Source organism: Triplophysa rosa, linkage group LG19 (genome assembly GCF_024868665.1).
Source record: "Triplophysa rosa linkage group LG19, Trosa_1v2, whole genome shotgun sequence".
NCBI lineage: Eukaryota > Metazoa > Chordata > Actinopteri > Cypriniformes > Nemacheilidae > Triplophysa > Triplophysa rosa.
Genome location: NC_079908.1, coordinates 12,936,922 through 12,964,484, shown reverse-complemented (window position 1 = coordinate 12,964,484; position 27,563 = coordinate 12,936,922). Strand labels below are relative to the sequence as shown.

At 37.9% G+C, this 27,563-nt stretch overlaps 4 protein-coding genes across 9 annotated transcripts in view; 1 reads left to right on the top strand and 3 right to left on the bottom strand.

The window, feature by feature from the left end:
- myo5b (myosin VB) overlaps window positions 1-8,132 on the bottom strand; it is a 37,709-nt gene extending 29,577 nt beyond the window's left edge. For 3 of the 4 annotated variants that reach the window (XM_057360445.1, XM_057360444.1, XM_057360442.1), the window contains exon 1: window positions 7,949-8,132. In XM_057360445.1, the coding sequence (XP_057216428.1) occupies window positions 7,949-7,975 (27 nt within the window). In that variant the 5' untranslated portion in view covers window positions 7,976-8,132. Of the gene's footprint in view, window positions 1-6,320; window positions 6,783-7,948 lie in introns of those variants that run through there. The other variant, XM_057360443.1, reaches the window with a different exon arrangement.
- A 161-nt stretch (window positions 8,133-8,293) lies between these two features.
- cfap53 (cilia and flagella associated protein 53) lies at window positions 8,294-11,756 on the bottom strand. Its single transcript, XM_057360446.1, has 8 exons — window positions 11,606-11,756; window positions 11,219-11,448; window positions 10,948-11,121; window positions 10,565-10,868; window positions 10,226-10,444; window positions 9,541-9,757; window positions 9,155-9,257; window positions 8,294-9,070 (listed from the first exon to the last, which is right to left on the bottom strand). Exons 1-8 carry the CDS (start codon window positions 11,675-11,677, stop codon window positions 8,827-8,829), a joined length of 1,563 nt encoding a protein of 520 aa, XP_057216429.1. The 5' UTR covers window positions 11,678-11,756; the 3' UTR covers window positions 8,294-8,826.
- A 471-nt stretch (window positions 11,757-12,227) lies between these two features.
- Window positions 12,228-16,395, top strand: chek1 (checkpoint kinase 1). 3 transcript variants are annotated; one of them, XM_057360663.1, is made up of 13 exons: window positions 12,228-12,365; window positions 12,626-12,693; window positions 12,777-13,000; window positions 13,157-13,221; window positions 13,308-13,377; window positions 13,602-13,790; window positions 13,885-13,989; window positions 14,193-14,288; window positions 14,410-14,482; window positions 14,604-14,769; window positions 15,607-15,738; window positions 15,828-15,929; window positions 16,014-16,395. In XM_057360663.1, the coding sequence occupies exons 2-13, from the start codon at window positions 12,629-12,631 to the stop codon at window positions 16,104-16,106; spliced, it is 1,380 nt and encodes a 459-aa protein (XP_057216646.1). In that variant the 5' UTR covers window positions 12,228-12,365; window positions 12,626-12,628; the 3' UTR covers window positions 16,107-16,395. The 3 variants fall into 3 exon arrangements, with proteins under 3 accessions (XP_057216646.1, XP_057216643.1, XP_057216645.1); XM_057360660.1 differs by having other exon boundaries at window positions 12,777-13,221; XM_057360662.1 differs by having other exon boundaries at window positions 12,622-12,693; window positions 12,777-13,221.
- An 87-nt stretch (window positions 16,396-16,482) lies between these two features.
- Window positions 16,483-26,183, bottom strand: LOC130569705 (V-set and immunoglobulin domain-containing protein 10-like 2). The gene is made up of 12 exons (XM_057359492.1): window positions 25,499-26,183; window positions 23,140-23,493; window positions 21,611-21,889; window positions 21,252-21,527; window positions 20,374-20,631; window positions 19,332-19,592; window positions 18,960-19,250; window positions 18,498-18,806; window positions 17,276-17,398; window positions 17,166-17,190; window positions 16,922-17,028; window positions 16,483-16,832 (listed from the first exon to the last, which is right to left on the bottom strand). The coding sequence occupies exons 1-12, from the start codon at window positions 25,566-25,568 to the stop codon at window positions 16,732-16,734; spliced, it is 2,454 nt and encodes an 817-aa protein (XP_057215475.1). The 5' UTR covers window positions 25,569-26,183; the 3' UTR covers window positions 16,483-16,731.
- Window positions 26,184-27,563: the final 1,380 nt, after the last annotated feature.

The following is a 27,563-nucleotide window of genomic DNA, read 5'->3' as shown; positions in this document are numbered from 1 at the left end:
GCTCACGTGGGTAAAACATTACCACGGATTCATTTGTGAACAAGGCACAGGTCAACGCTGGATTTGCGGAGAGACTAAAATTAAAAAGCAGTGATGTGCCGTCAATATTGGATTCGAAAGAAATGGCGCAGCAATCTTATGCGAGTACAACATTTTTGTTCTATGCGTCACTATTGCTTTGTCAAGAGATCGCTTGATATTTCCGGAGCCCTGTTCGCACGGGATTAGTATTACCTAGGGACCTCTAGTCATTTGTAATAATTGCAGAGGTTGTCTGTGATCTTAATCCTGTGCGAATCGGCCATGTCTGTAATTTGTAAAGTAAAAATTCCCTTACAAATTACCTACCATATTTTGACTAACACCGAGGTCCTGTGATAATATTAGTACCGTGCGAATCGGCATCTCTGTGATTTGGCGGGCTCATATATCATATTTCAAGGTTTTATCCACCGTTTGAGAATAATGGAGGCTGTTTTGAAGTGGTATTATTTTGGGTACTGGGTGATATCCATAAATTACCTCTCCCGAGTCTCCCGTTTGTTTATTTATCATGGAAACTCTCGTAACATTTGAGACCCGCGATCGTGGTGATCTTCTGTCCTGTTTTCAATCACGGGTCTCAAATGCTGACAGGTACGGATATCATTAAACACCATACAACTATAGGCTATACAAACTATACGCAAAGCCTTGCCATCACATCCAGGAAATAAGTCAGTAAATTTGAGTAAAATCACAGGATTCACTTATCCCGTGCGAATGCGCCACATGAAATACAGATGTGGGGAGGTAATATATAAATCACACGAGGTCCCCAGATAATGCGAATAGGGCGAATGTGTAACCTAACGTTACATCTCTAACCAAATTCACAGAAGGCTCCAACTAAGTTTACTATGCAATCTGCTATCCAATCATAGCAGGGGGCGTTTACTTCCAAGTCTTCAATGCGGCACGCCCATTAAAACAGAGCGTTTGTCAAGCCGGCCTCAAAACCCGGGTAGAAAATAGCCTATTACTTACTGAGTTTGATGTTTTTTAATGTAAAAACCACACGAACGTCATAAGTAGACCTCATACAACAGTATAAAACAATAAACAAGCCCAGTTCATGACACCTTTAATTAACGTCCCATTTTACAAAGCAAACTGAAGAACAAAGAAAACCTGCTCGAAACCTGCCCTGGTATGCACAAAAAGCCATAGATGGTCGAGCACTATTGTTGACGAGAAAATAGCAGCTCTATATGATTTATGAAGGATAAAGGGAAGCGAATATGTGATGGGAATATTAGGATTAAGATTATACTATGATATCCTTAAATGTAGTCACTACACCCCAAAGAGACAATGACATCATGAAAATCTCTGCATGAGTCCAGAATGAATTAATGACTTATCCCCATCTCTTTCCATATTAACCAACTAAAGATAAATGCTCCCTTTACCCAAGATGTATCAGTCCTGTCATGAATGGTATGTCTGATTTTGGACAAACCTGAATGCCCAAACTTTTCACCAACCTATTTCTGCATTGCATCTTCTGGAAGTGACATTTTTGGTTCTTTAAAAGAAAAGGCATCATCTTTACATTGTTTATTCTAATTTGAGATTTCTTAAGACCGTAACAAGCTGTGTGCATGACCTAGCATAATGGCAGAATCTAATCCGTTAAAAAGGTATGATGATCTTTGAACCTTACAAGCTGATATAGCAAGTAAAGTGTAGTGACAGAATCTCTAAGAAAAGGCAAAGCAGCTGGAACGGTTAACCTGACTACACCATTTACATTTAGCCTACAGTATATATTTACCATTTACATTCAGGAAACAGTAATGACTGACACATACCTGTAGTTTATGGCCTCACCAAAGTGGCCTACCAGACCAGATCTCAATTTACTTTAATGTTTGTACATTTTACATTCACATAATACAGGTGAGCACTCAACCTATCCTAAAGGCACGTATTCAGCTGTTGGAGAAGATCTGTGAGGCTTTTGATTCATTATCTCGAGTCAAAGCTCGAAGTGTTGTGATCTGTCTTCTGAAGGAGACTGTAATGAAGGCCATACAGATAAAGAGTGGTAGTGCTGTTAGTGGTTGGACGGAGTCAGGGATGAGACTTGGGCGACTGGTTCTGCACATCTTCTGAGAGTTACATAACAAAGAGGCCTGTGTCCACATCACCAAATTACAGTAAATAACCTGTAACTGTTTGAAACATCAGAATACATCCTCTCTTAACAGGACTGGCCGATATATAGAATATTAGAAATCAGCCTATTTAACAAATAGCAAGCTTGTCTAAAAAACAGATGGAAGATGATGAACTTAACATTAGGTTGTCACAAATCCACTTAAAAAAAGATCATGCTCTGACAAGCTATACATCGTCCAAATTCTTTTGCCCACCCCCTGACCAATGGACAACAGCACTGGAAAAAATGTCATCAAGCACACATGGTCAGAACGACATCATTGGATATAGTTTTTAATATTTGTTACTAGTGAGTGCAGGACTCTGTAGTTCATTCATGTAAGTGAGGATAGCAAAATAAAGAAAACTGTGTCATATTATAACCAAAAATTCTTTATACAATCATTGGTGTTATCCAATTGTGTACTTAAATTTAACAGCGGACACCTGACAAGTATTCAACCTAACCCATTAAATACATTTCTATTGAAGTAATCTGACATTATCAAAATGAATTTGTTTTGACACAGTTTAACTCTGAATTCTTGTCATAGTTTATTACCATTTTCTAAACTATAGCGAATCAACTGTGATAATGTGAGAAAGGTTGAAGGTGGTTTGACTTTCCATATTGAACAATATCGTGAATGCAGAATATTTTTGAAAAATAAGAAATCAAAAGATGGCATAAAAAGGCAATTTCACTCCCACTTTATGGCTCACGAGTTGCACAAAACTCATCATTCAAAATGGCGACAGAAAACAAAAGGTGTGGAAAGAGACACAGAGGTCGATTGTGTATTAGTGCCCCCGAAGAATCTACAATCTGTAACTGTATACAGTAGATACTAAACAATGCGGGCGCCCCCAAAAGTGATTGGTCCCCTTTCCTGGTATCACATTTTGGGTATATCGCATATCTTCTAATCCATTTTAATATGCTGACATAAAGAGGTGAGCCATTGTAGGCTGACTTCTCTGAAAAGTGCAAACACTGTATGAAGTGCGTGAAGCCAAGTCTAGATCAAGCAAAACATGAGTTTGAGGAAGGACAACCTGTTTCTCAAACAATGGAAGACAGGGATCTTAGACAAATTGGTAATGTGGAAAATCATTTTTGCAATTCTATCTCCCCATTTATGGATAAAAGCCATAATTATTAGGTAAATAAAGTACTAATGGATCTATATTTTTGTTGCATGTCAATCAAACAAGGGAAGGGAACAATCTACATCAGTTTTAGGTTTCACAACGCTTTTTCCTTAACCTACAGGTTAAAGGTAAATACAAAGCTGGTCTGTGCTAGCCACACCCTGATCACTGTCGGCGTCCTCACAAAAGTCCTACACGGAAAGACTGGGTGTTTCCTGGAGGACGCGTCACATTTTTTATTTTGGATTTCCCTCCACATGTGAGCTTTGTCCAGTACACTGTCCAGGAATGGCTGTCTGGCTGACTGCTCAATTCATGTGGAAACTGACACCAGCGTCTGTGAAGAGTGAGGCTTTGTGACGGCGGTTAGAAGTTGAAATAGCCCCGAGGGCTTCCGACTACATTAATGTAAGCTACACGAAGCAGCAGGTGCACAAAAATAAGGTCTATAACACCCAGTCCTACTTTACCCATAACAACTACTTCATCTTCATTTTACTTTGAGCTACAGTTAAGCCATAAAAGGGATGTTGGAACATGATTTAAAGAACCAACATTGGTCACAACCCACACAGCATGTCTATAAAACTTCACAAAGATAAAGCCACAGAGAGGCACAGAGTTATATTACACAAAGGAGAACGTTAAAAAGAGGACCTTAAATGCTTCAATCAGATTTTCCAGATCACCCTTCAAGAGACATTTCTGCATCAGTTACTTTATTAGCATTAACCCACTCATGTGATAACTCCAGTCTATGTGAGGGAGTGTGAACCCAAAGCTCTACTCCCCATGGACCTGCATACGACTTGTTTACCAGACCAGAGGTGCTGAGAGACCTTCACGGTGTACTGACATATTATACAGTGTAATTGAGAAGATGCTACAGGCAGATCTAAATGTAGGTACAGACACTAAGGTGGGAATATAAGACCTTGTGTTACAAAAAAAAAAAAAAGGAAAATTGGTGTTCTTCCTTAACATAGCAAGGCAGATGATGTCACCAAGTGTGCTTGCAAATTAATAAACTTGACATGCAGACTAAAAGTGTGTGCTTCATCAAATATAGGTTGAGTAAAGGGCATTTCAACAAAAAAAACTTAGAGGGGTCGGGGCTTAGACAGGGGTGCATTGTTACGCCTGAAATTAACCCAGTTTTTAGAGACCAAAAGCTCTAACAACAAAAGATCAACAAAATATTCAGCAACACAGTACATTCACACTAGGCAGCATCAAACAGCACAATATAGGAGAATTTATATATTGGACTTTTTTGGTATAGCCTTATTTAGCCTATATTTTTTTAAATACCAGGGAGACAGTGCCCTGAGCCGTTATGTTCTTATATGCGTTATCATTTTGGATTAACAGCCTATTTAACAAATAGCAAGCTGGTCTAAAAAACAGATGGAAGATTATGAACTCAACATTAGGTTGTCACAAATCCACTTAAAAAAAGATCACGCTTTGACAAGCTATACACCCGTCCAAATTCTTTTGCCCACCCCCTGACCAATGGACAACAGCACTGGAAAAAATGTCATCAAGCACACATGGTCGGGATGACATCATTGGATGGGACTAATTTTTTATGAACATTGTGCAAACAGTTACACAATAGGCCATAAGGTAGGACACATGAGCCAATTATACAACCTCGGGGCTTTATTGGTGGACTACAACATGTGATAACAAAAAAAAGACAACCAGAATAGTAATGGTTAAATAAGACCTAGAGATGCACAGATACTAAATTTCTAAATAGCCGATTATTCAGAGTGATATCTGCCAATACTTAATCTGAAGATTAAAAGAATATTTCTTAAATTTCTGAATGTTATTAATTCATATAATGACTTTTAACATTAAACATCAAACTGGTCATGTTTCTTAACATTTTCTATATACAGACAGAGCACAACAAACATTTTTCTGTCCTCTTTTAATTGAGAGGATATATCAGCCCTCTTCATTGGCTGTTTTTAAACTATCTGCCGATAGCAGATACCGATTATTGGCTGATATATCTGTGCATATCTAAGACTGCTACCTTTATGGTGAATGTAAGGGAGTCAGCTTGAACCCAAGAGTGCATACATGCATGAAATATTTCATTTTGCATACAAGCCCTGCGGAAACTGAGTCACCTGCGTCATTAAGAGACGGTAAATATTAAATGAAGTACTTTTTCAGCCCTTAAAAACGTTTTAAAAGCAATATGTCTTCAAGGTCAAACGGGAATGAATTCAATGGTCATTCTTTATCTCCACTATTGATTAGTATGAGAAAGACATGGGTGAAACTTCCGGCTACAAACAGCAAAAAAGTAAAACCAGTAATGTCGTGATGACGCCGTCATATAACCACGCGCTGGTCGTGTATCAAAATCTAGTGAACTGCCTACCTAGACAGCATTTATAGTGAATCCACATTCAAATAAGCGCATCTGAAGCTGACAGAAACGTATCTTATGTTTATAATTTCAATGTTTACCCGTTTACAACAACATTAAACTTGTCAGATCTTAACTTTGGACTTTAAATGTTACGATTTGTAATATATGCCCTGAGGTCTAGGTAGACAGCGGGCTACATTTTGAAACACTATGAACACCGAAACTACCTGCCTGCTGACTGCAGACCGAAACCCGAAGAAGCTCACACACACCTGTACTGTACACGACACTTCCCTATGTTTTATAGGAAGTAGTTAGTCAAAGCAGAAGTGCTGGGCTTTAAAGAGTAGAATATTACTTTGATATTATCCCTTGTCCGATTCTATGATGACTTTAAATGAGATATATTTGATAACACCAAGATTTAAGTTTAACTACGTTTACTTTACAGAGTACCCTATATCAATTACTAACACTGCCCATCTGTCAGTAGCACCTTAAATCTAATTATTAACATTTACGTAATGATGAAATAAAACTTGAAAGCTATTCCAAATAAACAAAACCTCACCTTTGAGTAGAGCTCAGTCACAGACATGATCCCAAACACAACAGCTTTCACCTAAACTAGTCACATGAGCACCTTTGCTTAAATATTTCCGTTTGAACACGATTATATTCCCATCAAGTTTTTTAATCCAAATTTCCTATGTGCTGTCAACATGTCCATGTCGTCCCGTTGTGCTAGTTTGTACTTTTGGACTCCCTCTGATGGCTAATGTTAGCGCGCTAGCCGCGCCTGCTCGCGGCAGGTGTATATCGCCATAATTGAAGTTGAGTTGAAATCACCGTTCCTCCTTTTCCATTGCCTCTATATAAAAACCAAGCTAAAAGAGAGGATTAACACGAATTATAATTGAGTTATATAAATTGCTTTAAAAAACTGTATCGCTTCAATAAAAAAGTATTTAATTGTCAACGTGCAGGATTGAAGTTGCCGCCCTCCCTTTTTCTGTCTCCATGGACTTCTCTGTTGATCATGCCGAGTCTGACTGACATGACCGCAGTGGCTGAGATTCAGTGTTGTGCAGAGAGACACCTTTTGGCCAGTTAATGTATTGCACAAATTATAAATTACAGGTGACTATGCGAATACATCGACTGTGTTGACAGATCTCTAACAGAGTCAACTAGACGTGATAGAATGTCAAATGGATTCATTCATTAGTTCAAATGTGACGTATGCAGATGGCAAACAAGGACTTGGTTGTTTGTATCATGACCGCATTAAGAAAACGACATGAGAGCATTTGTTCACATAAAAGCTTTCACCTCGGTGAAGTGCAGTTCACAAATTAGCCCAGTTCTTGACACCAAACGAAAATAGCCTAGCTGTAAATATGACCTGTCAATCATATTAACGTACAGTAGGCCTATGTCTCTATGTGACAATTACATTACAATTCATGATATTTGTAAAATGCAGCCTTCAAAATATCAAAATATTGTGATACTATTAGATAGATGACTACAGTATTTGACAAAACGTATTTATAATATTTGTCATTTATCAAACATATGAAGATACTGGGAATGAAAATAATATAATTAATATTTCATTCACTTATTGTGGAATGAACTGCCATTGGACGGATACCTCCTCTGTGACAACTTTCCCCACATTTTATTTTACAAAATGAATCTAAGGAATTAAATACTTCCAAGTATTCCAAGATGGCCCTGCGCTTACCTGGTGTAACTAACCCGGTCTATTTCATTGTGAGCATTCAATAATGTTCAATGCAAAATTCTTGGAGAAGTGTTTTACAGCAGAAACTACTCGGACCAGATTGTGTGCTGATGTTTACGTCATTAATCAAAAACAGACAACAAAGCTTTCAACCCTTATCTGTAAGGTGCAGAGTGTACACAAGTCATGTGTAAACTGCAAAACTGAGAGAAACAAGTCCAGAATAAAGACATACAAATGACACGATATGACTCAAATAAAAATCCATATTTAGATTTTCATAAAGATACTGTTTTCAAAAAAATAAAAAATAAACACTTGGATCACTGCCTATTATGGTTTAGTTTTTCAAAATGCCCAACACAAGCAACCAGTCTCTGTCAACCACACATAATGCAATAAAGAAAGGTAGAATAAAAGATCTGTGAGAGATAACCACAATGACTTACCTTGACATAAAGCTCAGATTCACGCATTTTCCTCTCTTAAAAAAATCATTCCAGTATCCAAAAACGTACGAAGCCCTTTATTATTAGATATTCTGTATTATTCATATCCTCATGCCATATTTAAAATGAGTATACAGTATATACTATGGAGTACTTTTCTCAATGTTGTATAAAGCCAGGAACCGGCTTGGCCAAAAGTTAAACCTGTCTGAACAGCTAAGAGAGAGGGCAAAAAGACGACAGAAATGACATCAGACCAATTGCTCCACACCCATACCACTCCTAGGTCAGGTATTGGGTGTTGACTAACTGCTTTACCATGCTCGAACTGTTGTGGAATCTGCCACACATGCGGTGTGAAGAGGTATCCACCTCCTCACTCACCTGCTAATCATTTAACCCACAAGCTTATTGGTTTAAAGCTTTTGCTTGTTAAATCATTACAGATATACTCTGAATTCATTATTTCATTGTGAGGTTTTAACCCCGACCATTTGACCCTCATGGAATTGTGTACTGTACATGTCCCATAGCAACTATGGACAGTTTCACACAGTTCCTGTCAAAGGCAGCACATAAGGAAACACGCTCGTCGAGGATTATGTCCTCGCTATTCACATTCAGCGTATTAAATTGAATGACCTTTCTAAACAATTAACATTTAAACATGCAAATATCTTCTTTAAAACAGGTTAGTCCAGTCAGACTTGTATTCAATTCTAAATATAACCTTTGACATGAGGACAGTTTGTCTAATCACAGATCACACAAACTAAACACAAAATAAAACACAGGCATCGCAAGTCTATGTAAGGGGTTCTAGAAAAGAAAACATTTATTATTGATTACTACGCCGTGAATACAATTGATAGTTGATTTTAGGACATCTGTCCACCAAAGCTGGAGTAGGGTCGTTCACGTCTCCTAAACGGGTGAACCACTGTGGTGTTAGATACGGGCCTCGATAGGATGTCCTGAATTTTCTTATTGTACTGCTCCTGGTACATTATACCCTTCTGGAACTCTTGTTGTATCTCAGCCTGTTCTGCTTCACGAAGACGCTGGCGGTGCAACATCTGAGCCAAGAGATCGGCCTGATGCTCTCGAGTTGCCTCCCTTAAACTGGACATACATGAAATAACACATTTTTATTGTTTGCAACAGATGTCTAGTTGAGTTTATCAACTTTGGTGGATCAAAACTCACCGAGTCTTTTCTTCTTCATCCAGCAATTTATTATTTTCAATAGTATGGTCGAGCTCCTCTCTCTCTTTGGCAAGCTCAGCCTGTTTCTGCATGTTCTTATTTACTAAAGAGGAACACAGTACCAGAATCACTCAGATTTTTTTTGTTTACATTTTGCTTATATTATATTTTGTCTAATATATGTTATATTTATAATATGTTGCATTTGATGCTATTTTGCTTATTTTTCTATATGTTATTATTATGTTCTCAATATATTTCTATATGAATTCTCTCTCTCTCTCTAGCTTATATTATTTGTTTACATGAAATAAATATATTTTGAATAATATATATTATGTAATTTTTGTAACGTAAATCCTCTAGAAAAAAAAGAAAGAGTTTACGCTTTTCCTGGATCTGTAACCGCTGAGTGTCCATGACGTCCTTCATGAGTCGATCTCTTGCTGCCTTTTCCAGACTCCAGTGTTCCTCCCTGCGAGCCCAGGCCTGCTGGAGCTCGGACTCGATCAGATGCCCCATCTCAATCTCTTGCCGTTTTTGCTCCTCCATCTGCTCTGCCAGATACTGTCGATACCTGCTCTGCTCCTCTCCACGCTCCAGCTGTATAAACATACAACAAAATCATTTCATTCAATCGTTTATATAATACAATTATTATACAGTAAAATAATAATACAAATGAATATTAACATAAATTAAATAAATTATAAATAGTTCATATAATTATTAGACACTAGCCAAACACAAGACCAAGGCGCGCCCGATGAAACGATTTGTTGAATTTTGTTGTATGTTTATTTTATTAAATAAACAATAGTTGAATAAGTCCTGTAGTTTGGTCGCATTTAAACAAACCGTATGGTACATTGACATCTAGCGGTTGAGCTTGATATCGCAGTCTAAATTCTAAATATTGGAGAGACAAGTTTAGCCAAGTAACGGTTCTTCTCGGTTTCTTTTGATTGTTTTCAGAAATAACCTACATGTACTCCACTGTTTGTGAATGTGTACCGGAAGTTCAGTTGGGGTCACAAAAGTGCGCGTGCGCAGTAACGTTTGAAGGCATACCTTCTTGAGAACCTCTTCCTGCTTTTCATCCTTCTCCTCAGTCAATAGCTGTTCCAGAATGGTCATATCTAGTGCCAACTCTTCCTGCTGCTCTCTTGCTTGCCTCTTCATTTTCAACCGAAGTGAACGGTCCAGCTGTTTTCTTCGTTTGTCTTGGTCCAGTAGCTTCTGTTTTTGTTCTCTCTCTGACTCCAGTTGAAGCATCTCCCTTTGGTCTCGCTGAGTTGCACAACATTCAAAAGAACTATTATTCATTGTCTGAGACCTCAAAGAGAAACTATAAGACAACAACAAGGGTGATAATTATGACTTGAACTGATTTGATTGAATGATTTATACCAGTAACTCTGCCTCTTCTTCCTTCAGTTGTTTGGCCCGAATTCTCTGTTGTTCAGCCGTTTCCATCTGCACCTGCAGGAATGCCACCTGCTCAAGGTTGCTCTGTCTCTTTCGTTGGAGCTCTTGGCTTTCACGCTCCTCTTTAGCCAACCTGTCGCTCTCCCACATCTGAACAAACACTCTGTCTTCATCCTGTCGCATCTGTCGAGCTTCCTCCCGACTACGAATCTGAGATGCACGCTCAGTGCAGATCTCATCTTGTCTGCGCTTCATCTGCACGGCACGCAACTCCTCACTCTGCTCTCTGAAACACAACGAGATGAAATTCGTTTATGTTGTCATCTGGATGCTAGTGTGACCAGAATAGCTATTTAAGGTCTTACATGAAGAGCTGATCAAGTTTGTCAGCAACATGTTTCTGTCTCTCGCTCTCCCTTTTCTCACGCAGAGTTTTGGCTCTTTCACGCATCTTAGCCTGCCTCTCCAACACCGTCTCCTTTTTTGTCTCAATTTCCCTAAGGAACTCTTGCTCCTCAGACTCCAGCAGCTCACGAAGCCTGTGAAAAATGACATAGAAAAGAGATTTAAATCATTTCATTGCAGTGAAAGAGTATTTTTTAACAGTAGGTCTATATGGGGTTATTCCATTCAAACCTTTCTCTCCTTTCATCAATGCCCATATGGTACTGCACCATTGCTTCCTGTAGTTGTCTATCAATAGTAGCCGACACCATTCTGCGTTGTGTGTTTCTCTCCCATTGCATTCTAACATCACAGGAACTTTGATCCCTGGTGAAGTCCAGCACCTCATTCCGAACTGCCTCCTGTTTCCTTCTCTCCAAAGTCAGGTAGTCTGTGGGTCGTGATGGAGAATTTCTTGCTCTCTAAAATGTACACATCACTAATAAACATCTGTAAAGCTTCATATTAAAACAAACATATTAAAAACTTGCTATATAATTGCTCATATGTATTTGATTTACATCCAGCAAAGAAATATAAAATAAAATCTTTCTCTAAATTTAATAAGTATCAACTCACCACTGCCACTGAGTGAGGTGTGGGCCCAGTAATTTCCCGACATTGTATTTTGTGTCGATGGGTTGTCAACATGGTAAAATTATATGTTTTTCTCGTTTAAGATTAAAACAGTAGTTTCTCAAACACCAGCCAAGCACTCTGCACTTCTTCAACTTTGTTTGCGGAACTGAACTGATGTTGCCATAACAACGACAGGCGACACCAACTGGACGTTTTACGCAGTACAGTGCGTGATGACACACAAGCATATAAGACATTTAAATGCTAAAACAATCAAATTAAATTCTCTCTGACTTAATATTATATATATATATATATTAGATTTAAATATAATATAGATCTTAATATTTTTGTCTTATTTGTTTGATAGCTTCCAAAATAACAGTCAACATTTTCTACTTAACTTTTCCCTGACAAGCAATTTGCAACGGAAAATATGGATGTCAAAAAATGTGGCGTTGAAGAGAATGACATAAAAGTAAATATATATAATTTAAATACGTCACAACAGACGTTTTCTTATTTTAACGCTTTCTTGGCGCTTATTTTAAGCGCTACACTTTTATTTTGAAAACCCTTTTCTTGCGCGAACGCGGCTCTTTTCATTGCGCTTCCGCACAGCTCCAGAACGCGCCAAGTTTGGTCTTGCGCGCTTCACTGTAGATTTGTGTTTATAGCCGGTGTGTACAAAATTAGTAAAGCAGTTAAACCATCTATCTTACATAGGACAACTGCAGTCCAGAAATCCCTGCCTCATACGGTATGTTTATTTTAAAAACTGACATAAAACAATCCCTGACTAACTAACTTAATGTTAAGAGCTTAATAGGCTTTGACGTTTCAAAGTCAACAGTTATTTATTTATTGATGTTTAGCATGTACAACAGCACTATTTAATTATTTACCCAACACCTATGTGTACTACGTAAGTAGTCAATAAATTATTTTATTCACATTAATGCTTTTGCAAAAAATGTGTACTACTGTGTCTTTTTTTACTCGTTGCTGTTTTCAAGACAGATCATGGCTGTGCCTTTTGTTAAAGACTGGGATTTGGTGCAGACTCTTGGGGAAGGGGCTTACGGAGAGTAAGTGGCCAGAATGACTTTTCTTATTTGTTTCCTTTCACTTGCACGCATTAAATATCTGTCAATTTACTCTAAAACTTTAGGGTGCGACTGCTGGTAAACAAGAAGACTGAGGAGGCTGTAGCAGTGAAAGTTGTAGATATGGCCAAAGCCAAAGACTGCATAGACAATGTGAAAAAAGAGGTGTGCATATGCAAGATGCTGTCACACCCAAATATAGTACGTTTCTTTGGGCACAGGAGTGAAGGTACGACACAGTATATCTTCCTAGAGTACTGTAGTGGAGGGGAGCTCTTTGACCGAATCGGTGAGTTATGGAGAAGCTTTGGATGGGCAATGTTATTTTGTTGGTTTTGTGTCATTGGATTATTTCATGTTCATCTGATGGTGTCTGAATGCTTGTGCTTATTGCTTATTCAAAATGACTTAAATGATTTAAAATGTCATTTGTTTACGGTAACAGAGCCAGATGTGGGAATGCCAGAAAAGGAGGCACACACATTTTTTCAGCAGTTAATAGCAGGTGTGGTGAGTGGCATTTTTCTTTAATGTGTTTTATGTACTCTCCATACCTTTCTTGTCCTAGGTAAAATCCAACCCTCTCGCACTTACAGGAGTATCTTCACAGTCTTGGGATCACGCATCGTGACATAAAGCCTGAAAATATTCTTCTTGATGATAAAGGTACATCTGAAGGGTTGTTTGTTAAATTGAATTTTGAAATGGACGTTCTATTTATGGGTGTTGAAAATGATGACATGTTTACCTTCTTACTATGTATAGCATGGCATAGAACATAAAGAAACCTTCTACTTTGATTTACATGTCAAAAACCTTGTGTAATTCATTATTACTGTCTGTTTTATATATTTTAATAGAATAAAATATACAATCTTCTGTTCTGGTAGATAACCTGAAGATCTCGGATTTCGGACTGGCTACCATGTTCCGGCACCGTGGCAAGCAGCGTCTTTTGAACCGCCTGTGTGGCACTTTGCCTTACGTTGCTCCTGAGCTGATGTCACACTCGGCGTTCCACGCCCAACCTGCAGACACTTGGGCTTGTGGCATTGTGCTCACTGCGATGTTAGCCGGAGGTAGAGCAATGTTGTCTTGTATGTGTCCGTCAGTGACCGCATTATTATAACCTTTCTCTCAAGCTTCTGGCTATTGCACTGACTTGTTTCAAAGAGTTACCGTGGGACCAGCCGAGTGAAAACTGTCAGGAGTATTTGGATTGGCTGGAGAAAAAGCACTACCTGACTCCCTGGAAGAAAATTGATGCTGTACCCCTCAGTAAGTCTTGGTCCGAAACCATTTGAAACAATCTAGTAAACAACCTCCCAGAATACCTTAGCAACTGTGTGACAATGTTCTTACACTTTAGTATCTGTTTAACTATACCATGGCGACCATCAGCATCACTCTAGCATTGTGGTGATGAGATTTGCATGGGGTGATGCTGAATTCTGAACATTCTTGTTTATTTGCTTTATCAGGTCTATTATCCAAGATGTTACTACATAATCCAGAAGATAGGATCACCATCCCTGAAATTAAGAAACACCGTTGGTTTAGCAGAAGTTTCAAGTCGGGTATTTCAGCTTTTATACTGTATTTTATTTTCACTCCATAACCCCGTTATGTGGTTCTTCAAAGCTAAGTGAATCATTGCTAACTGAATTCGCCATTACTAACTCTGAATTCTAATCACAGGAGTAAAACGGCAGAATGAGACACCCGTAAGCAAGATATCATGGACTGACTCTGAACTGGCGCGCAAAAATAGGTCAGTAAGCCAACTAAAGCCATATGACAGCAGAGTGACAGTTTACTATGAAGTGAAATCATGTTCAGTAATGTATTAGGCTTTCAGGCGCTTATGTTTCACTAGCTGCATGTTTCTTCAGTGATGACAGAGCACAGATCTCCAGTTCTCAGCCTGAGCCACAGCCATTATGGGAAGAGAAAGAGGTTTCTGTGTATTCTGATGTCAGTGTTAGCTTCTCCCAGCCTGCCTGTCCTGATCACATGCTTCTGGGCAGCCAGCTTCTCGGCACACCAGGTGCCAGCCAGGTAAGTTCTGATGTTTAGGTGTTTTTATTTGCTGGTAGGGCTGTCACGATTATGAAATTCGGCTGACGATTAATTGTCTAGTAAATCATTGCGATTATGATGATTAATTGTCTGTTTTAGGGCTTTGACGATTATGGTGATTAATTGTCTGTTTTAGAGCTTTGACATTTAATTCTCATACATTTTTTATTCAGCTTTGAAACGACCATATTGTTCTGAATATAAAAAATATGTTTTTTTTCTTGGAAATACATCGGAAAATATTGGTTTATCATATTTAAGGCTTAGGCTTTTACCTGTCAATAATACAAGCGCCAAATACTTGTAAATTAAGTAAATTGATCAGGAGTGAATTGAAGCCACCATTAAATGCTATCAGTCATAGAAATGATTCTAGTCAGTTTTTTTCTCACTTACAAGACTACAATAACATTTTACTTTGTTAATGAAATTTTGGTAGACTGGTTTTCACACTGAGATTATCTTAAATAATATTAAATTGTATTGCAGGTTATTTTTATGGTATATGCTTTAGTTTTTATTGTGTTGTGGTGGTACATTTTACAAGTATTACAATGCTTTAGTTACAATAAATATACTAAAATTTGTAATATGCAGGCACTACAGCTCCCCCTAGTGTCTTCTATAATTGCGATGATCTGAAGACGATTATTTAATAATCGTGACAGCCCTATTTGCTGGTTTGTTTTGTGTTCATGTTCTAAGTAGTTCTACTAAAAATAGTTTATTTTATTCTGTAATGGTTCTTCAGTTAAGTATTTTCTCTTGTTGTTTGCCTTCACTGAACTATGGGTTATACGATTGTTACCCCCCCAGAACCCATGGCAGAGGTTGGTTAGGAGAATGACCAGGTTCTTTACAACTGTGAATGCGGAAACATCATCCATTGCTCTCCGTGATGCCTGTATAGCTATGGGTCACACATGGAAACAGAGCTGCACCAATCAGGTAATCCTCAGATGAAACCATAAAAAACGACAGTATTTTAAACCGTCTAATGAGCTGATCTTGTTATTGTTTATTTCTTTCGATTATAGGCAACGGTTTCCACTATGGATCACCGCAACAATAAACTGATCTTCAAAGTGCACTTCTTGGAAATGGAGCAACGCATTCTAGTAGATTTCCGTCTGTCAAAGGTATAGACATTATTTAATTCTAATTTGCGTATTAAACTCTTCTCTAAAATCCTGTCTTCTCAAAACTCTTCTTTTGTATTTCAGGGAGACGGTTTGGAATTCAAGAGAACTTTCCTGAAGCTGAAACAGAAACTGTCTGACATTATTAGTAACCAAAAGGTTTTACCGTTGATTTGATGCATGTCGGCATTTTAAGAAATGCATATTCTACTTTCTCACATGCATACACTAAGTTTGAATTGTGGAACATGTGTTCAGTTATATATGTTTGTAGATGTAGATGTTCGTCTGTCTCTTTTTCTGTCTGATTCGTAAATGAAGGAGTGGAGAGAAAAGGTTAGCTCATCTGTTCATTAATGTTCTGTTACTGTGAAAAGAATGTTCAAGACATCTCTGACTCAATAACTAAAAGATGTGAGGTTCTTAATGTTAAAACTCATTGAAATTGCAAATAAATCTTTTTTTCTAATAATGTTGTTTGGATGGGTCAACTTTGTTGCAGTGTGCTAAGAAACCTGCTGCCCAGAGGTAATGAATCATATTCAGCCTTCATTTTATTAAAAGTACAGCATTCAGAAACTTTTCTTACAAAGAATATTTTTCCACTTTAACCCATGTTATTAACTTGTGGATTAATATCTGTTTAATTGACTAAAAAGAGACAATTGAAGGTAAATGCAAATACTATTTTGCACACAGTTTACTGAATTAGCAGAAGCTATTATGAGGAGAACAAACCTTTGCTAATTAATTACATTTTATAAGTTGTATAAAAACCAAGTTATCCTGCTAGTGTCTGTCTCTAGCTTGAGGCCATGACAGTTATAGTTACATTAACAGGCTCTTCGCCTGGGGGGAGGTTTGTGGGTGTTGCAGTTGGCCTTGGCAGTGCCATTGATGGTCCTGCAAGAAAACGTGTTCGTAAACAAAACATAAGTACCAAGATGTTATTGTTTTGATATCGGTTGGAAGTGTGAAAAGGAGTAAAGTACCTTGACCTGTCGATGAGCTTTGCTCTCCTGCACCTCTCTCCCCCTCTGATCCTCCAACAACTTCATCCTCAGGAAAGTTAATGTTTTCTCTAGACTGGCTGTTTTGCCTGGACAAAATATACAACTTAAAATCTTACTTTGAGTGTACTGAATGAGTCTTTTGGGTATCATATCTATTTGATATATCCCTGTTTTTCATCTTAAAAATGACAAAAGGAAATTACAAACTAAAAAATCTGCATACCTTCCAAATATCAAGTCGTGAAGCCCTGAAAGTGCGACAGTGATATTAGCATATAGGCACTAACAAAAAGTGATTTCTTGATAAAAATAAAATAATCACGCGTGACTCACGTGGGTTATTGTTGCGGTTCCTCACCACAAATATAAAGAGCAGTACAGTGGCTATTGTTGCTATGAGCATGCCCCCGATGGCTGCCCCAATCACAGCTGGGTAGGCATTGAAAGGAGGGTCCGCTGGAAGATAGCACAACCGTTTCAGCTTCAAAAAAATCAACTTCCGAATTGCATAGTGTTTTAATGTAATATGATAGGTCTAATATGAACCTTTACTCTATACTATCAATCAGTACATTGCTGGTTTTGAGAATGGACAGAATTCATAGGGTTTTTGAGGGGGTCCAACTTAATCATTCTTTTGGGTTTAAACTTTATTAAACTTTTTGGCATCATAGCTACCATCATGAGCATGTTTTTTAGAGATACGTTTCATTCAAACAAAATGAGAAATAGGCAAGAAAAGTTAAAGGGTAAGTAAACAGGCAGGTTGTGTAAGAGGACAGGGAAGAGTGGGAGAGAGATGTGTCGGTGTGGAAGTGGGTGCTTTTGCGTTTCACCTGAATAAACAATAAAACAAATAAAAAAACATTAAATTTCCAGTGAGTGGTAATATGGAAAAAATACCTTTTCCCATAACTAACTAGATAACAGATATTCAGTTTTCCTTAAACTATTGATATAAATTAAGCCGGCTGCACACTGTACGAATTTTATACGACCACAAATGTTTGAAACTGGAAAAGAAAGGAACATGTCAAACTACCTATGAAAGACTAGCTTTTTGGCTTTGGATCAGGAATCTTTAGGATTATTGACATTGTCTCAAGTGACCATAATCGAATGTGCACCCGGCTTAAAGGAACGGTTCACCCAAAAATGAAAATGTTGTCATCACTTCCTCACCCTCCAAATCTGTATAAATGTATTTGTTCTAATGGCCTCCATTGACTACCATAGTAGGACAAATTGCTTTATACATTTCTTTGTTCTGTTGAACACAAAAGAAGATATTTTGAAGAATTTAGGAAAGCAGTTCTGGGGTACCTTTGACTACCATTGTCATTTTTCCTACTATGGTAGTGCTTGGTGGCCAAGAACGGTTTGGTACAAGCATTATTACAAATGTCTTTCTCTGTGTCCATCAGACATTTATATAGATTTGGAACAACTCAAGGGTGAGTAAATGATGACAAAATGTTAGGGTGAACTGTCCCTTTAAATAAACTATAATTTTAACTACTGATCATAAATATGTTGATTACCATTCAGTTCTCACCTGGTGTCTTAATATCAGACGGATTTCCAATGGTGCGGCGGTTGACGGCAGTAATGCGGAATGCATAGGTTCCAGTGGGGTCCAGGTTGTTGATTTGGTAACTTCGGGAATCACTGTCCATTTCAATTAGCTTCTTCCAAAGAGGGTCACTGCTTCTCTTCTTCACTGGATCGGGAAGGCGTTGACGCTCGATGAAGAACCCAGTAAGTTCACCATCATTCTGAAGCATCCACTCTAGATCAACATCTGTCTTTTGACGACTGTTGTAAATGATCTTGCTAATGGATATATTGGGGGGCATTGGGTATCCTAAAACAGATCAATTTAAAATGTAATTTATACAATCCGGGTATTAGAATCAATAGCGCTTGTCTTGAGTTCAGATGGACAACATACAGTCCAACATACACATTTTTGCAAAAAATGTCAATATGTTTGACATCTTTTTAATGTTTCACTCACTCTTCACCATCAGGGTAATCGGAATCTCTGACCCTCCAACAGCATTGGTAGCCGAACACCAGTACTGCCCGCTGTCTGTCTCGCTGTCAGTTTCCCTCACCGTCAAATTGGTCCAGGCAGCAGCTTGCTCCAGGACGTACTTCTTTGGTATGTTATTCACATGCTGTTTCTGGTTATTGTACCAGGTGATCTCTGTGATAGGGTAGTTTTTACTTAAAATACAGGTGAGCTGGACATCACTGCCTTCATAGACAGACATCACGCTGCGTTGTGTTATTAATACAGGTGCCTCTAAATAGAGAAAGAACAGACGGATTTAAATGAAGTCAATTACAGTTGTTATAAAGTACTAGAATGCAGAACGGTTCTTACCCAGCTTTAATACGCACTGTTTGGTCTCCTTAGCTAATGGATGTTTTGCATAGCATACGAAGGCTTTGCCGCTGTAGGTAGCACTGGACCGCAGAACCAGGATGTTGGCATTCTCTTCAGACGTGCCTTGCATATCCCCCGAGCTAGAAGCCCACCACAACAATGCCCGAGGGAACCCACCCTCCCAGGAGCAGGAAAGCATAAGGTACTCATTGTTTCGAGTGGCGTAGGCAGAACACTTGGGCTCTCCGTAGGGCATCCCTGGTGCCAAGAAAGTATGTATGCTTATTATTATTATTTTTAATCTTATAGGTTTATAACCTATTATTTTAGATATCTTGTTTATCTAAAATAAACTACTGTAAGCAATAAGGTACATGAGGCTGTGCTTTATCTTGAATTTGATCTCGAACAGTTGTTCGCGTCATGCCTGCAACCCCTTCAGCCGTGATATTCACGATAAAGCACTAGCCTTGAGTACCTTATTGCTTTTATAAAAGGACACCACACTTTACAAATATTGAAGTCAAAAATATGCAACTTTCATGAAATAAAATCCCATAAAGCCTTCATTCCGCTGGAAAAAATAGTCCCTGATCAACCTTTAAACAGCATCGTAGTGTTTGATTTACGTTGCTAAGGGTGCTGCGCAGTGATACACAACAGAATGGTTAGGTGCAGCGGTCATAGCTGTGTTTTACCGTGAACCAATCATAATCAAGGACCGGAACTAACTGTTATAAAAGTATAATCAGTGTTACACGCTCAACTGTTAACGCCAAAAAATGTGTATCAATGCAACTTTCATGAAACAAAATCACGTAAAGCCTTCATTCCGCTGGAAAAATTGTACGTGATCGACTTGTGAACAGCAACGGAATGTTTCGTTTACGGAGGTTGCTAAGGATGCTGCATGCGCAGTGATACACCGAATCCTTTGGTGCCGCGGTCATGTGCTTTATCGTGAACCAATTATAATCAAGTTGCGGAACTAGCCGTCATAAAATGATTTCATGTTATTTCTATTTAATGTTACACTTACATGCTCTGGCACTGCAGCTCGTGATGTCGTCCAGCGCGATGTGGGAGCCTTGGCAGAGGAACACCGAGTTGTTCGCCGTATCTGGGCCATTCTGGATTTTGGTGATGTTTGTGATTCCCTCGCTCTCATCTCCGAACACATACGGGGTCCATCTCAAGGAGGCCGCGGGGATGCCGCCCTCCCAGGTGCAGCTGAGAGCCAGGTCAGAGTAGTTGTTGGCTGGTAATACAGCGCAAGATGGAGCGCCATCTGGAGGATCTGTGGGAACAAAGCCATCGTGTAACACAGTGCGGTGAAACGGATCCTCCTGGGTAATTTGGGCCAATTTAGGAAACTGATAGAGACAGAGAAGCGTTCCTAAATTTGATCCCAACGATGGGGTCGGATTAGGTGTCTGTTATGGCACTTTTGGAGTTGCCATGAGCATTCGTGTATCGACGGAGACATGTGAGCATGTGTTGGTGTGCTGTGGTCAGTATAACAAACATTTGACAAGAAAAGTGGAAGAGCTGCTCAATACATCCATAAATAGATGCACATTCAAGGCATTCAAGGGGAGATTGAGATGTTATGACAAAACAAGGTCTCGTGGCCACTCTTGACTTTGTCATAACACAGAAACAATCACACCAGCTGTATACCTTCAGCTCTTGAAGGTAACTGTCCTTCACTTCCTCCAGACGTCCGCATACGACCACTCTGGAAGCCTGACACCTTTGCTTATGTAACTGCATATGTGTTTGCATGTTGGTGAGCAGGAAAAGGTGAAGAAAGGGAATTTCAGACGGAAATGTGAGGAACTGAAGAACTCTACCAGGACAGGTTGAAGAAACAGCAAAGATGGCCACCAGAGTCCAGGCGTTTGTGGGAGCACTCACAGTAGACGGTGAGGGTGATGGTTTTCTTGGATCGGGTGTTGAGGTAAGTGTTCTGAGCCAGGCATGCGTAGTGGCCCGTGTGCATGCGCAGAATCCTGGTGATGGTGAACTGTGGACCCGTGTTAACCTGCGAGTTGTTGTAGAACCAGACGTATTGGCTGGGGGGATTTGAAGAAGCTTGACACAGGAGGGAAACGGTCTCTCGTTCCAGGGCTGAGTAACCTCGCTCGGTCACTGAGTAAGGGGTGACATCGATTTGTGGAAGGTCTGGACCGACTGAAAAAAAAACACATTTGCGATCATATTCTGAAATTTGTCAAACCCGATACAAACCAATAAACTATATTAGAGTCTCTTACATATGATGTCAAGCCAGATTCGATCACTGCGCTGTCCATTGACCTTGTTGGTGGCAACACACCTGTACCAGCCTGTGTGATTGCGTGTGACCTCGGTGACATTCAACAGGTTGTTGTCATTGATCTCTGCCACTGTGGTGAACTGTCCTTCCCGGCTCTCCTGTTCCCATATGTAATTAATAGGCCCTGTTCCATTTTCCAGTCCACAGCGCATAGTCACTTCTGTGCCCTCTATTGGTGAGGAGTCGCTCATCACAATGTAAGGTTTGGTCACTGGCACTGTGAACAGTGTTGGGTGTAATGGTTTACTAAATAACAAAATATTGTAAGCAACTTATTTTTATTGAAAAAGTAAAGATCTTCATTTTAAGGTACAGAAATTTAATTGGAGTTAACCTCCAATTAGTGTTTGGTTATTAATACAATTCATTTTATATTTAATTTATATTCATATTAATCAATATTCATATTTTATTGTAAATTAATTGAATTAAAAATTAGATTAAAAACTACTCAACAATTATTGATTCTTTGCAGAGGTTGACCGGAAGTCAAGTTTGGGCCAAATAACGTTTGTTTATGTTGTTGCTGCTGAAACTGTCTATACTTTCAACAATTTTGTATAAAACAATGTTAAGTTTAAAATCTTAATTCAGATAGCTAAAATGAGTTAGAAATGTGTTAATTTCATTGAATTTTATGTGAAAATATGTGTGATGAAAAGTGTGACGTTTACATTTCTTTCTTTTTTTACAAGTAATGTGGTAACATTTTTCAATAACCTTGTATTTGTTTAACATTACATTGAAACTGATGAATTACTAATTTACTATTTTTGTCTTGTTTTCCAGCACACATTTTTTTTAATCAAATTTATGTGAGTTTATGCTTAAAAGAGCAAAAGTATCAGCCACTGAGGTAAGAAAAATAAAAAAAATCCAAGTTTCAACTTAATTAAATAAACTTAATTTAAACATTAAAATTCAAGTTTTTTTCCCTTACCCCACTGTCAGATATTGTTTGCTTGTTTTAAGCATAAACTGACTTAATTTAGTTTTTTTACTATGATTAATACATTTTTATTGTTAGTTTACGTCCGCTAATGTTAACAAATACAGCCTTATTGTAAAGCGTTACCACTAATGTTTATGTGAAAGAGTTTAAAGTTTTATTTCTATTGTCCATGTGGTTGATATTAATTCTTCATTTTAGTGTATTTAAATCAATGTTAATTAATAAGAATTAGGTTACTTTTTTAAGTAACTTAACCAACACTGACTGTGAAGGTCATTACAAAATCTGATAGCATATGGAAGAGTACTAAATATGTTATCAACGCCAGCATACAATAGTTCTGTCAGTGGTGTTTTTTGCTTATTATTATCATTTACTATTGGACTTTTCTCCTATCTGAAAAGATCCGGTTTAACCAGCTTTATTTTCTAGGCTGGTTTAAACTGGTTTGATGCTGGTCGGCATTAAATGCTGTAACCATGACTGTTCAACTACGATCTAGAATAACAACTGACCTAGAACACGCAGATACACATAGTAGTAATAGAGCTTGGCTCCCTCAGTAGTATCATATAGTGCCTGGCAGGTGTAGACGCCTTCTGCAGCTAGAGGAAGCTTCTCTATAGACAGAGAGGCAGTGTTGCTGATGACTGTCAGATCACCCAAGTCTTTGGCTAATTTCTGCAGCTTGGGACCCTTCCCAAAGTTATACACCACAGCACGGATGGTGTCTGTGCCGGGTTCGGTGAAGCCCCAGATATAGACATCAGGCAAAATGGGGCCACACTCCAGTATCACTCCACTTCCCACCACGCCATCTGTCCTGGTCTCATGGTATACCACCTCCCCTGGGTCCAGAATCTCCACACCTGAGGGCACAATACCAATAAAGCAACTCTGGTGCATGTAGACAAAACAAGGTTTAAAAAAGATTTTATTTGAATGGAAAATGTTTTATTTTTATTCAGTTTTCCCAAACTTTTTTCTATATAAAATGCATAAATGGCAAATATGAGTCTAAACAGGAAAATATCACACAGTAAAATCGCCAGTGTTAAAAAAGGTCAAATGAACACTCACAGTGTATATATCATCCACACTCTCAAAGTGTGGATTATATATACACCGGGAGAGTTAATTTGACCTTTTTTAACACTGGCGATTTTACTGTGTGCATTTATCGGGCTTAAAAACAGTTTTCGGTTCTTACCAGAGGTGGACGAAGTACACAACTTCCTTACTTGAGTGAAAGTACAGATACTACTGGTCAAATATTACTCCACTACAAGTACAAGTTGTAAAGACAGATTCTTACTTGAGTAAAAGTACAGAAGTACGTGCTTTTAAAAGTACTAAAGTATTAAAAGTAAATTTCCTTTATGTCAGTTGTGCATTGTTTTAGTGTCGTATAACTTATGCCTCTGAAGCAACCTACTGAACACACTGAGTAGCTCACAGTATCAGTTGTATTAAAGGAGTAGTTCACTTCAAAATTTGCCCCCATTGACTTTCCATAGTCATTTTTATTCCTACTATGGAAAGTCAATGGGGGCAAATTTTGCAGTGAGCAACTCCTTTAAGAGCTTTATATGTTTAGCACACATATGTTTAGTTTAGATATAATCCTGTATGATCAGTTAGCCTAATTATCCTCATTAGCCCCCTACGCCTATATGTATTAATGAGCAGTGTTTTTTTTATTTTGTATATTCCCTTTACCAGTTTTAGCAGCAATTTACCAGTAAGTAGTAAGGTTCTTGTAAATAGTCAAGTGTAGAAGCCATGTGTTTGTTGGATTTATTACCATTTGTATTACCATAATTTAACTACAAACATAAACTATAGCTAGTATAATGAAACTATGGTATTTCTAGTTGCTGTGGTTTTACTAAAGATTATTAATTGGAGTATGGTTCCTATATATAGAAAATGGTAAATTTGTGGATACTGTGGTTTTACTGCAAATACCATCCCTGCTGAAAAAAACAATGAATTTTTGAATTAGAATGAGATTTTTAAATTAAATTCCTCTTTGTAGTGTGTTTTGGGTTTTATCCCAATAGGATTTACCATCCCACCAATAGAATCCATCACATACAAGTAGACAACAAGTATCCATAGTACAATTCCCATTATAACCATTAAATCCATTACATTTTATGTTGTATTTTGGGCAGGGTTCTATAGTTTGTATTTCAACAGGAATACTTCAACTATAGTTACTTCAGTAAAAACATCATTCATTTTCCAAATAGCTTTAAATGATATAGCAGCAGATCAGAAGTTAACACGCACGTGTAGCTCAAGGTGTATGTGATGCTTATTTACCGTTTAGCCGTTATGCCGATCATTTTCATGACAATGTTTCTACGCTCTTTGACTGATCGTAACCCACAGATGATTACACCACACTTTAACATGTGCCCTTTTTGTCTTTTATTGTTCTATTTGTCTTTTTAGAGCGCTATCAATGGTGTAGCAGCGACTACGTTTACATTCGTTTAGCGGGGAAGATCCCAGAGTTGCCAGATTTGCGTTAAAAAATCTGCCAAATGGCCATTCAAAGCTTGCCGGAAAACCGCGAGCTTAGAAAAACTGAAATACTTGGCAACAATAAAAGGTCCTTGCAGATCGCAAGCCAGATAAATTGTGCACACAGGAAACCCCGCTGCATAGAAACCATTTTCTACTTTTGGACCTTTTTATAAATGTAGTGGAGTAAAAAGTATAATATTTGTCTTTCAAATGTAGTGAAGTTAAAGTACAAGTACTCAGAAAAAATAATACTCAAGTAAAGTACAGATACTCAAAAAGTGTACTTAAGTACAGTACTCAGGTAAATTTACTTCGTTACTGTCCACCTCTGGTTCTTACCTTCGAGAAGAAGGGGTAAAAATAAAACGATAAAGCAGATCTCAGGCACCCCTAAAACTCTGTGGACCATGATACCATGACTCTTAGGCGTCCAAAACTTTGACCAAGATGTAAAAAAACACAACCACTGTCTTTACAATCAAAGAACGAAGAAAATATCCAATAAATGTAAGACGCGCACTGTCCTCTCTGATGGCCAGACTCCACAGGTGGTAAGAGCTTCAGTGAGAGAAAGAGGCAACTGAGACTCTCTAAACTGATTTGGCTTGAATTATTCACCACCTTCAGCACCCACAGGAATACTGCAGAGTAGAGTAGAAAGACAAGGTTTAGGATGTCATGACGATAGCTGCGTCTCATCCATTATTGAGGGTGGCGGGATAGATGGCCATTCTAACATTCCATCACCCACATGGGGAGGAAAGACACTGATACCTGCAGGGTCCCAATCAGGATTTTTTTCTTTTTATGGAAATAAGCAGATGTTTGTTTTTTCAGATACATAGATGTTGAGTTATAATTTATTGTGGTTTAGGGTTACATAATAAACTCAGCATATACAATGGAAGCATTTGTCAGACCACGAGGAACAAAATAAACATTTGATCCATGATTTGATCCAAATTCATGTAGCTCAATGGGTAGCATTGTGTTAGCAAGGCACAGTACATGAATTTACAGCAAAATCGCCAGTGTTAAAAAAGGTCAAATTTGCTCTCACAGTGTATATATAATCCACACTTTGATAGTGTGGATTATATATACACTGTGAGTGTTAATTTGACCTTTTATAACACTGACGATATTGCTGTGAACACATACAGTATATAGATTAAAAAATGAGTATAGATTAAATGAAAGTGAGTTGCTTTGGATAAAAGTGTATGTAAGTAAATCCATATTATAATAAATAAATAAATAAATCCTTTTTATTTTGCTAGGCAAATATTATTGGTCTTATATAATATATTTCAACCAATTTATATAAGAAATGAACAGGCTCAGACAGTATTTGCATAAGTATCACTTTTCTGTATTATTTTGAACAAAAAGTATGTGGAATTGGGTTTAAACAGAAAAATGTGTTAAATACAACAATAGTACTGGAAGATGAAAACTTTCATAAAATTAGTCAAAAATATCGGATAAAAAATACACAATTGGGCTGTTTGTAAAAGTTTATGAATGACACAGATTCCATTCTGCAAAATTCTGCAGTTTACTGTGAAGTTCAGTTTCTTGTGATCTTAATAATGAGTATAATATGCATTTGGGAACTCATGGACAGAAAAATAAAATCACCAACATAAGTCATTTTCTTAATTTGTATTCCAGGGTTTGTTGGTTAGTTTTTATCCTGAGGTTATGCACTTTACTCTGAGTTTGAGGTCAGAGTTATGGTAATGTGTGTATGAGTCATGTTTCCATCTACGCCACTAACAGATCAGCCGAGCAGAGGTGCTCAAGTGGCTCTCATTCATTCATGAGTTTCTCAAGTTACGCTATGTGAAGTGGACAAACTCTCCAGTACAAACTGTCATGGGCACAGAAGTTCACACTCATGCATGCCATGAGCAAGTCAATGAGAATGAGGTATTATGCAACCAATGCGTTTGCATAAAGTGGCCACAGAAATTTTAAACTTGTACTATTTTTTTTTTTAACGTTTCCTAATATTTTCAATCTTTTCTGGGCCAATGTCTATGGTCGTGTATCAAAGGTTGTTATTTTGTATTGTTATACAGAAGTTAGAGTGACATTTGTTTTTACACGTTTTTGCTTAAACACACACATACATATACAAGTAATTCATAATTTAGGCAATTAGCACAAATCAGTTTGGTAACCACACTGTAAAAAAAAATCCCGTAAAAAAACAGATAAAGTACTGGCAGAAAATTACCAGTACATTTTCCTTTATTTTACGGACATTTCCATTAATGCTAAAATGCAAATGAATGCAGTGCAAAATGTAAAATACAGGTAAAACAACTGTAAAAATGAACACGGAAAATTCCTTCATATTAATACAGTATATTGTGCCCTATTTTTACGGCTTTTTTTT

Bases quoted from the DNA above. Each gene is read 5' to 3' on its own strand.
- cfap53 (XM_057360446.1), bottom strand. From the start codon at position 11,677: ATGTTGACAACCCATCGACACAAAATACAATGTCGGGAAATTACTGGG. The intron at 11,122-11,218 runs GTTTGAATGGAA...CATTTTTCACAG, and splicing joins ATTGATGAAAGGAGAGAAAG to GCTTCGTGAGCTGCTGGAGT. The intron at 10,445-10,564 runs GTATAAATCATT...TGTGCAACTCAG, and splicing joins AAGAAGAGGCAGAGTTACTG to CGAGACCAAAGGGAGATGCT.
- chek1 (XM_057360660.1), top strand. From the start codon at position 12,629: ATGGCTGTGCCTTTTGTTAAAGACTGGGATTTGGTGCAGACTCTTGGG. The intron at 12,694-12,776 runs GTAAGTGGCCAG...CTAAAACTTTAG, and splicing joins GGGGAAGGGGCTTACGGAGA to GGTGCGACTGCTGGTAAACA. The intron at 13,222-13,307 runs GTGAGTGGCATT...TCGCACTTACAG, and splicing joins AGCAGTTAATAGCAGGTGTG to GAGTATCTTCACAGTCTTGG.
- LOC130569705 (XM_057359492.1), bottom strand. From the start codon at position 25,568: ATGGTCCACAGAGTTTTAGGGGTGCCTGAGATCTGCTTTATCGTTTTA. The intron at 23,494-25,498 runs GTAAGAACCAGA...TTGTGCCCTCAG, and splicing joins TTTACCCCTTCTTCTCGAAG to GTGTGGAGATTCTGGACCCA. The intron at 17,191-17,275 runs GTGAGTCACGCG...TCGCACTTTCAG, and splicing joins GAACCGCAACAATAACCCAC to GGCTTCACGACTTGATATTT.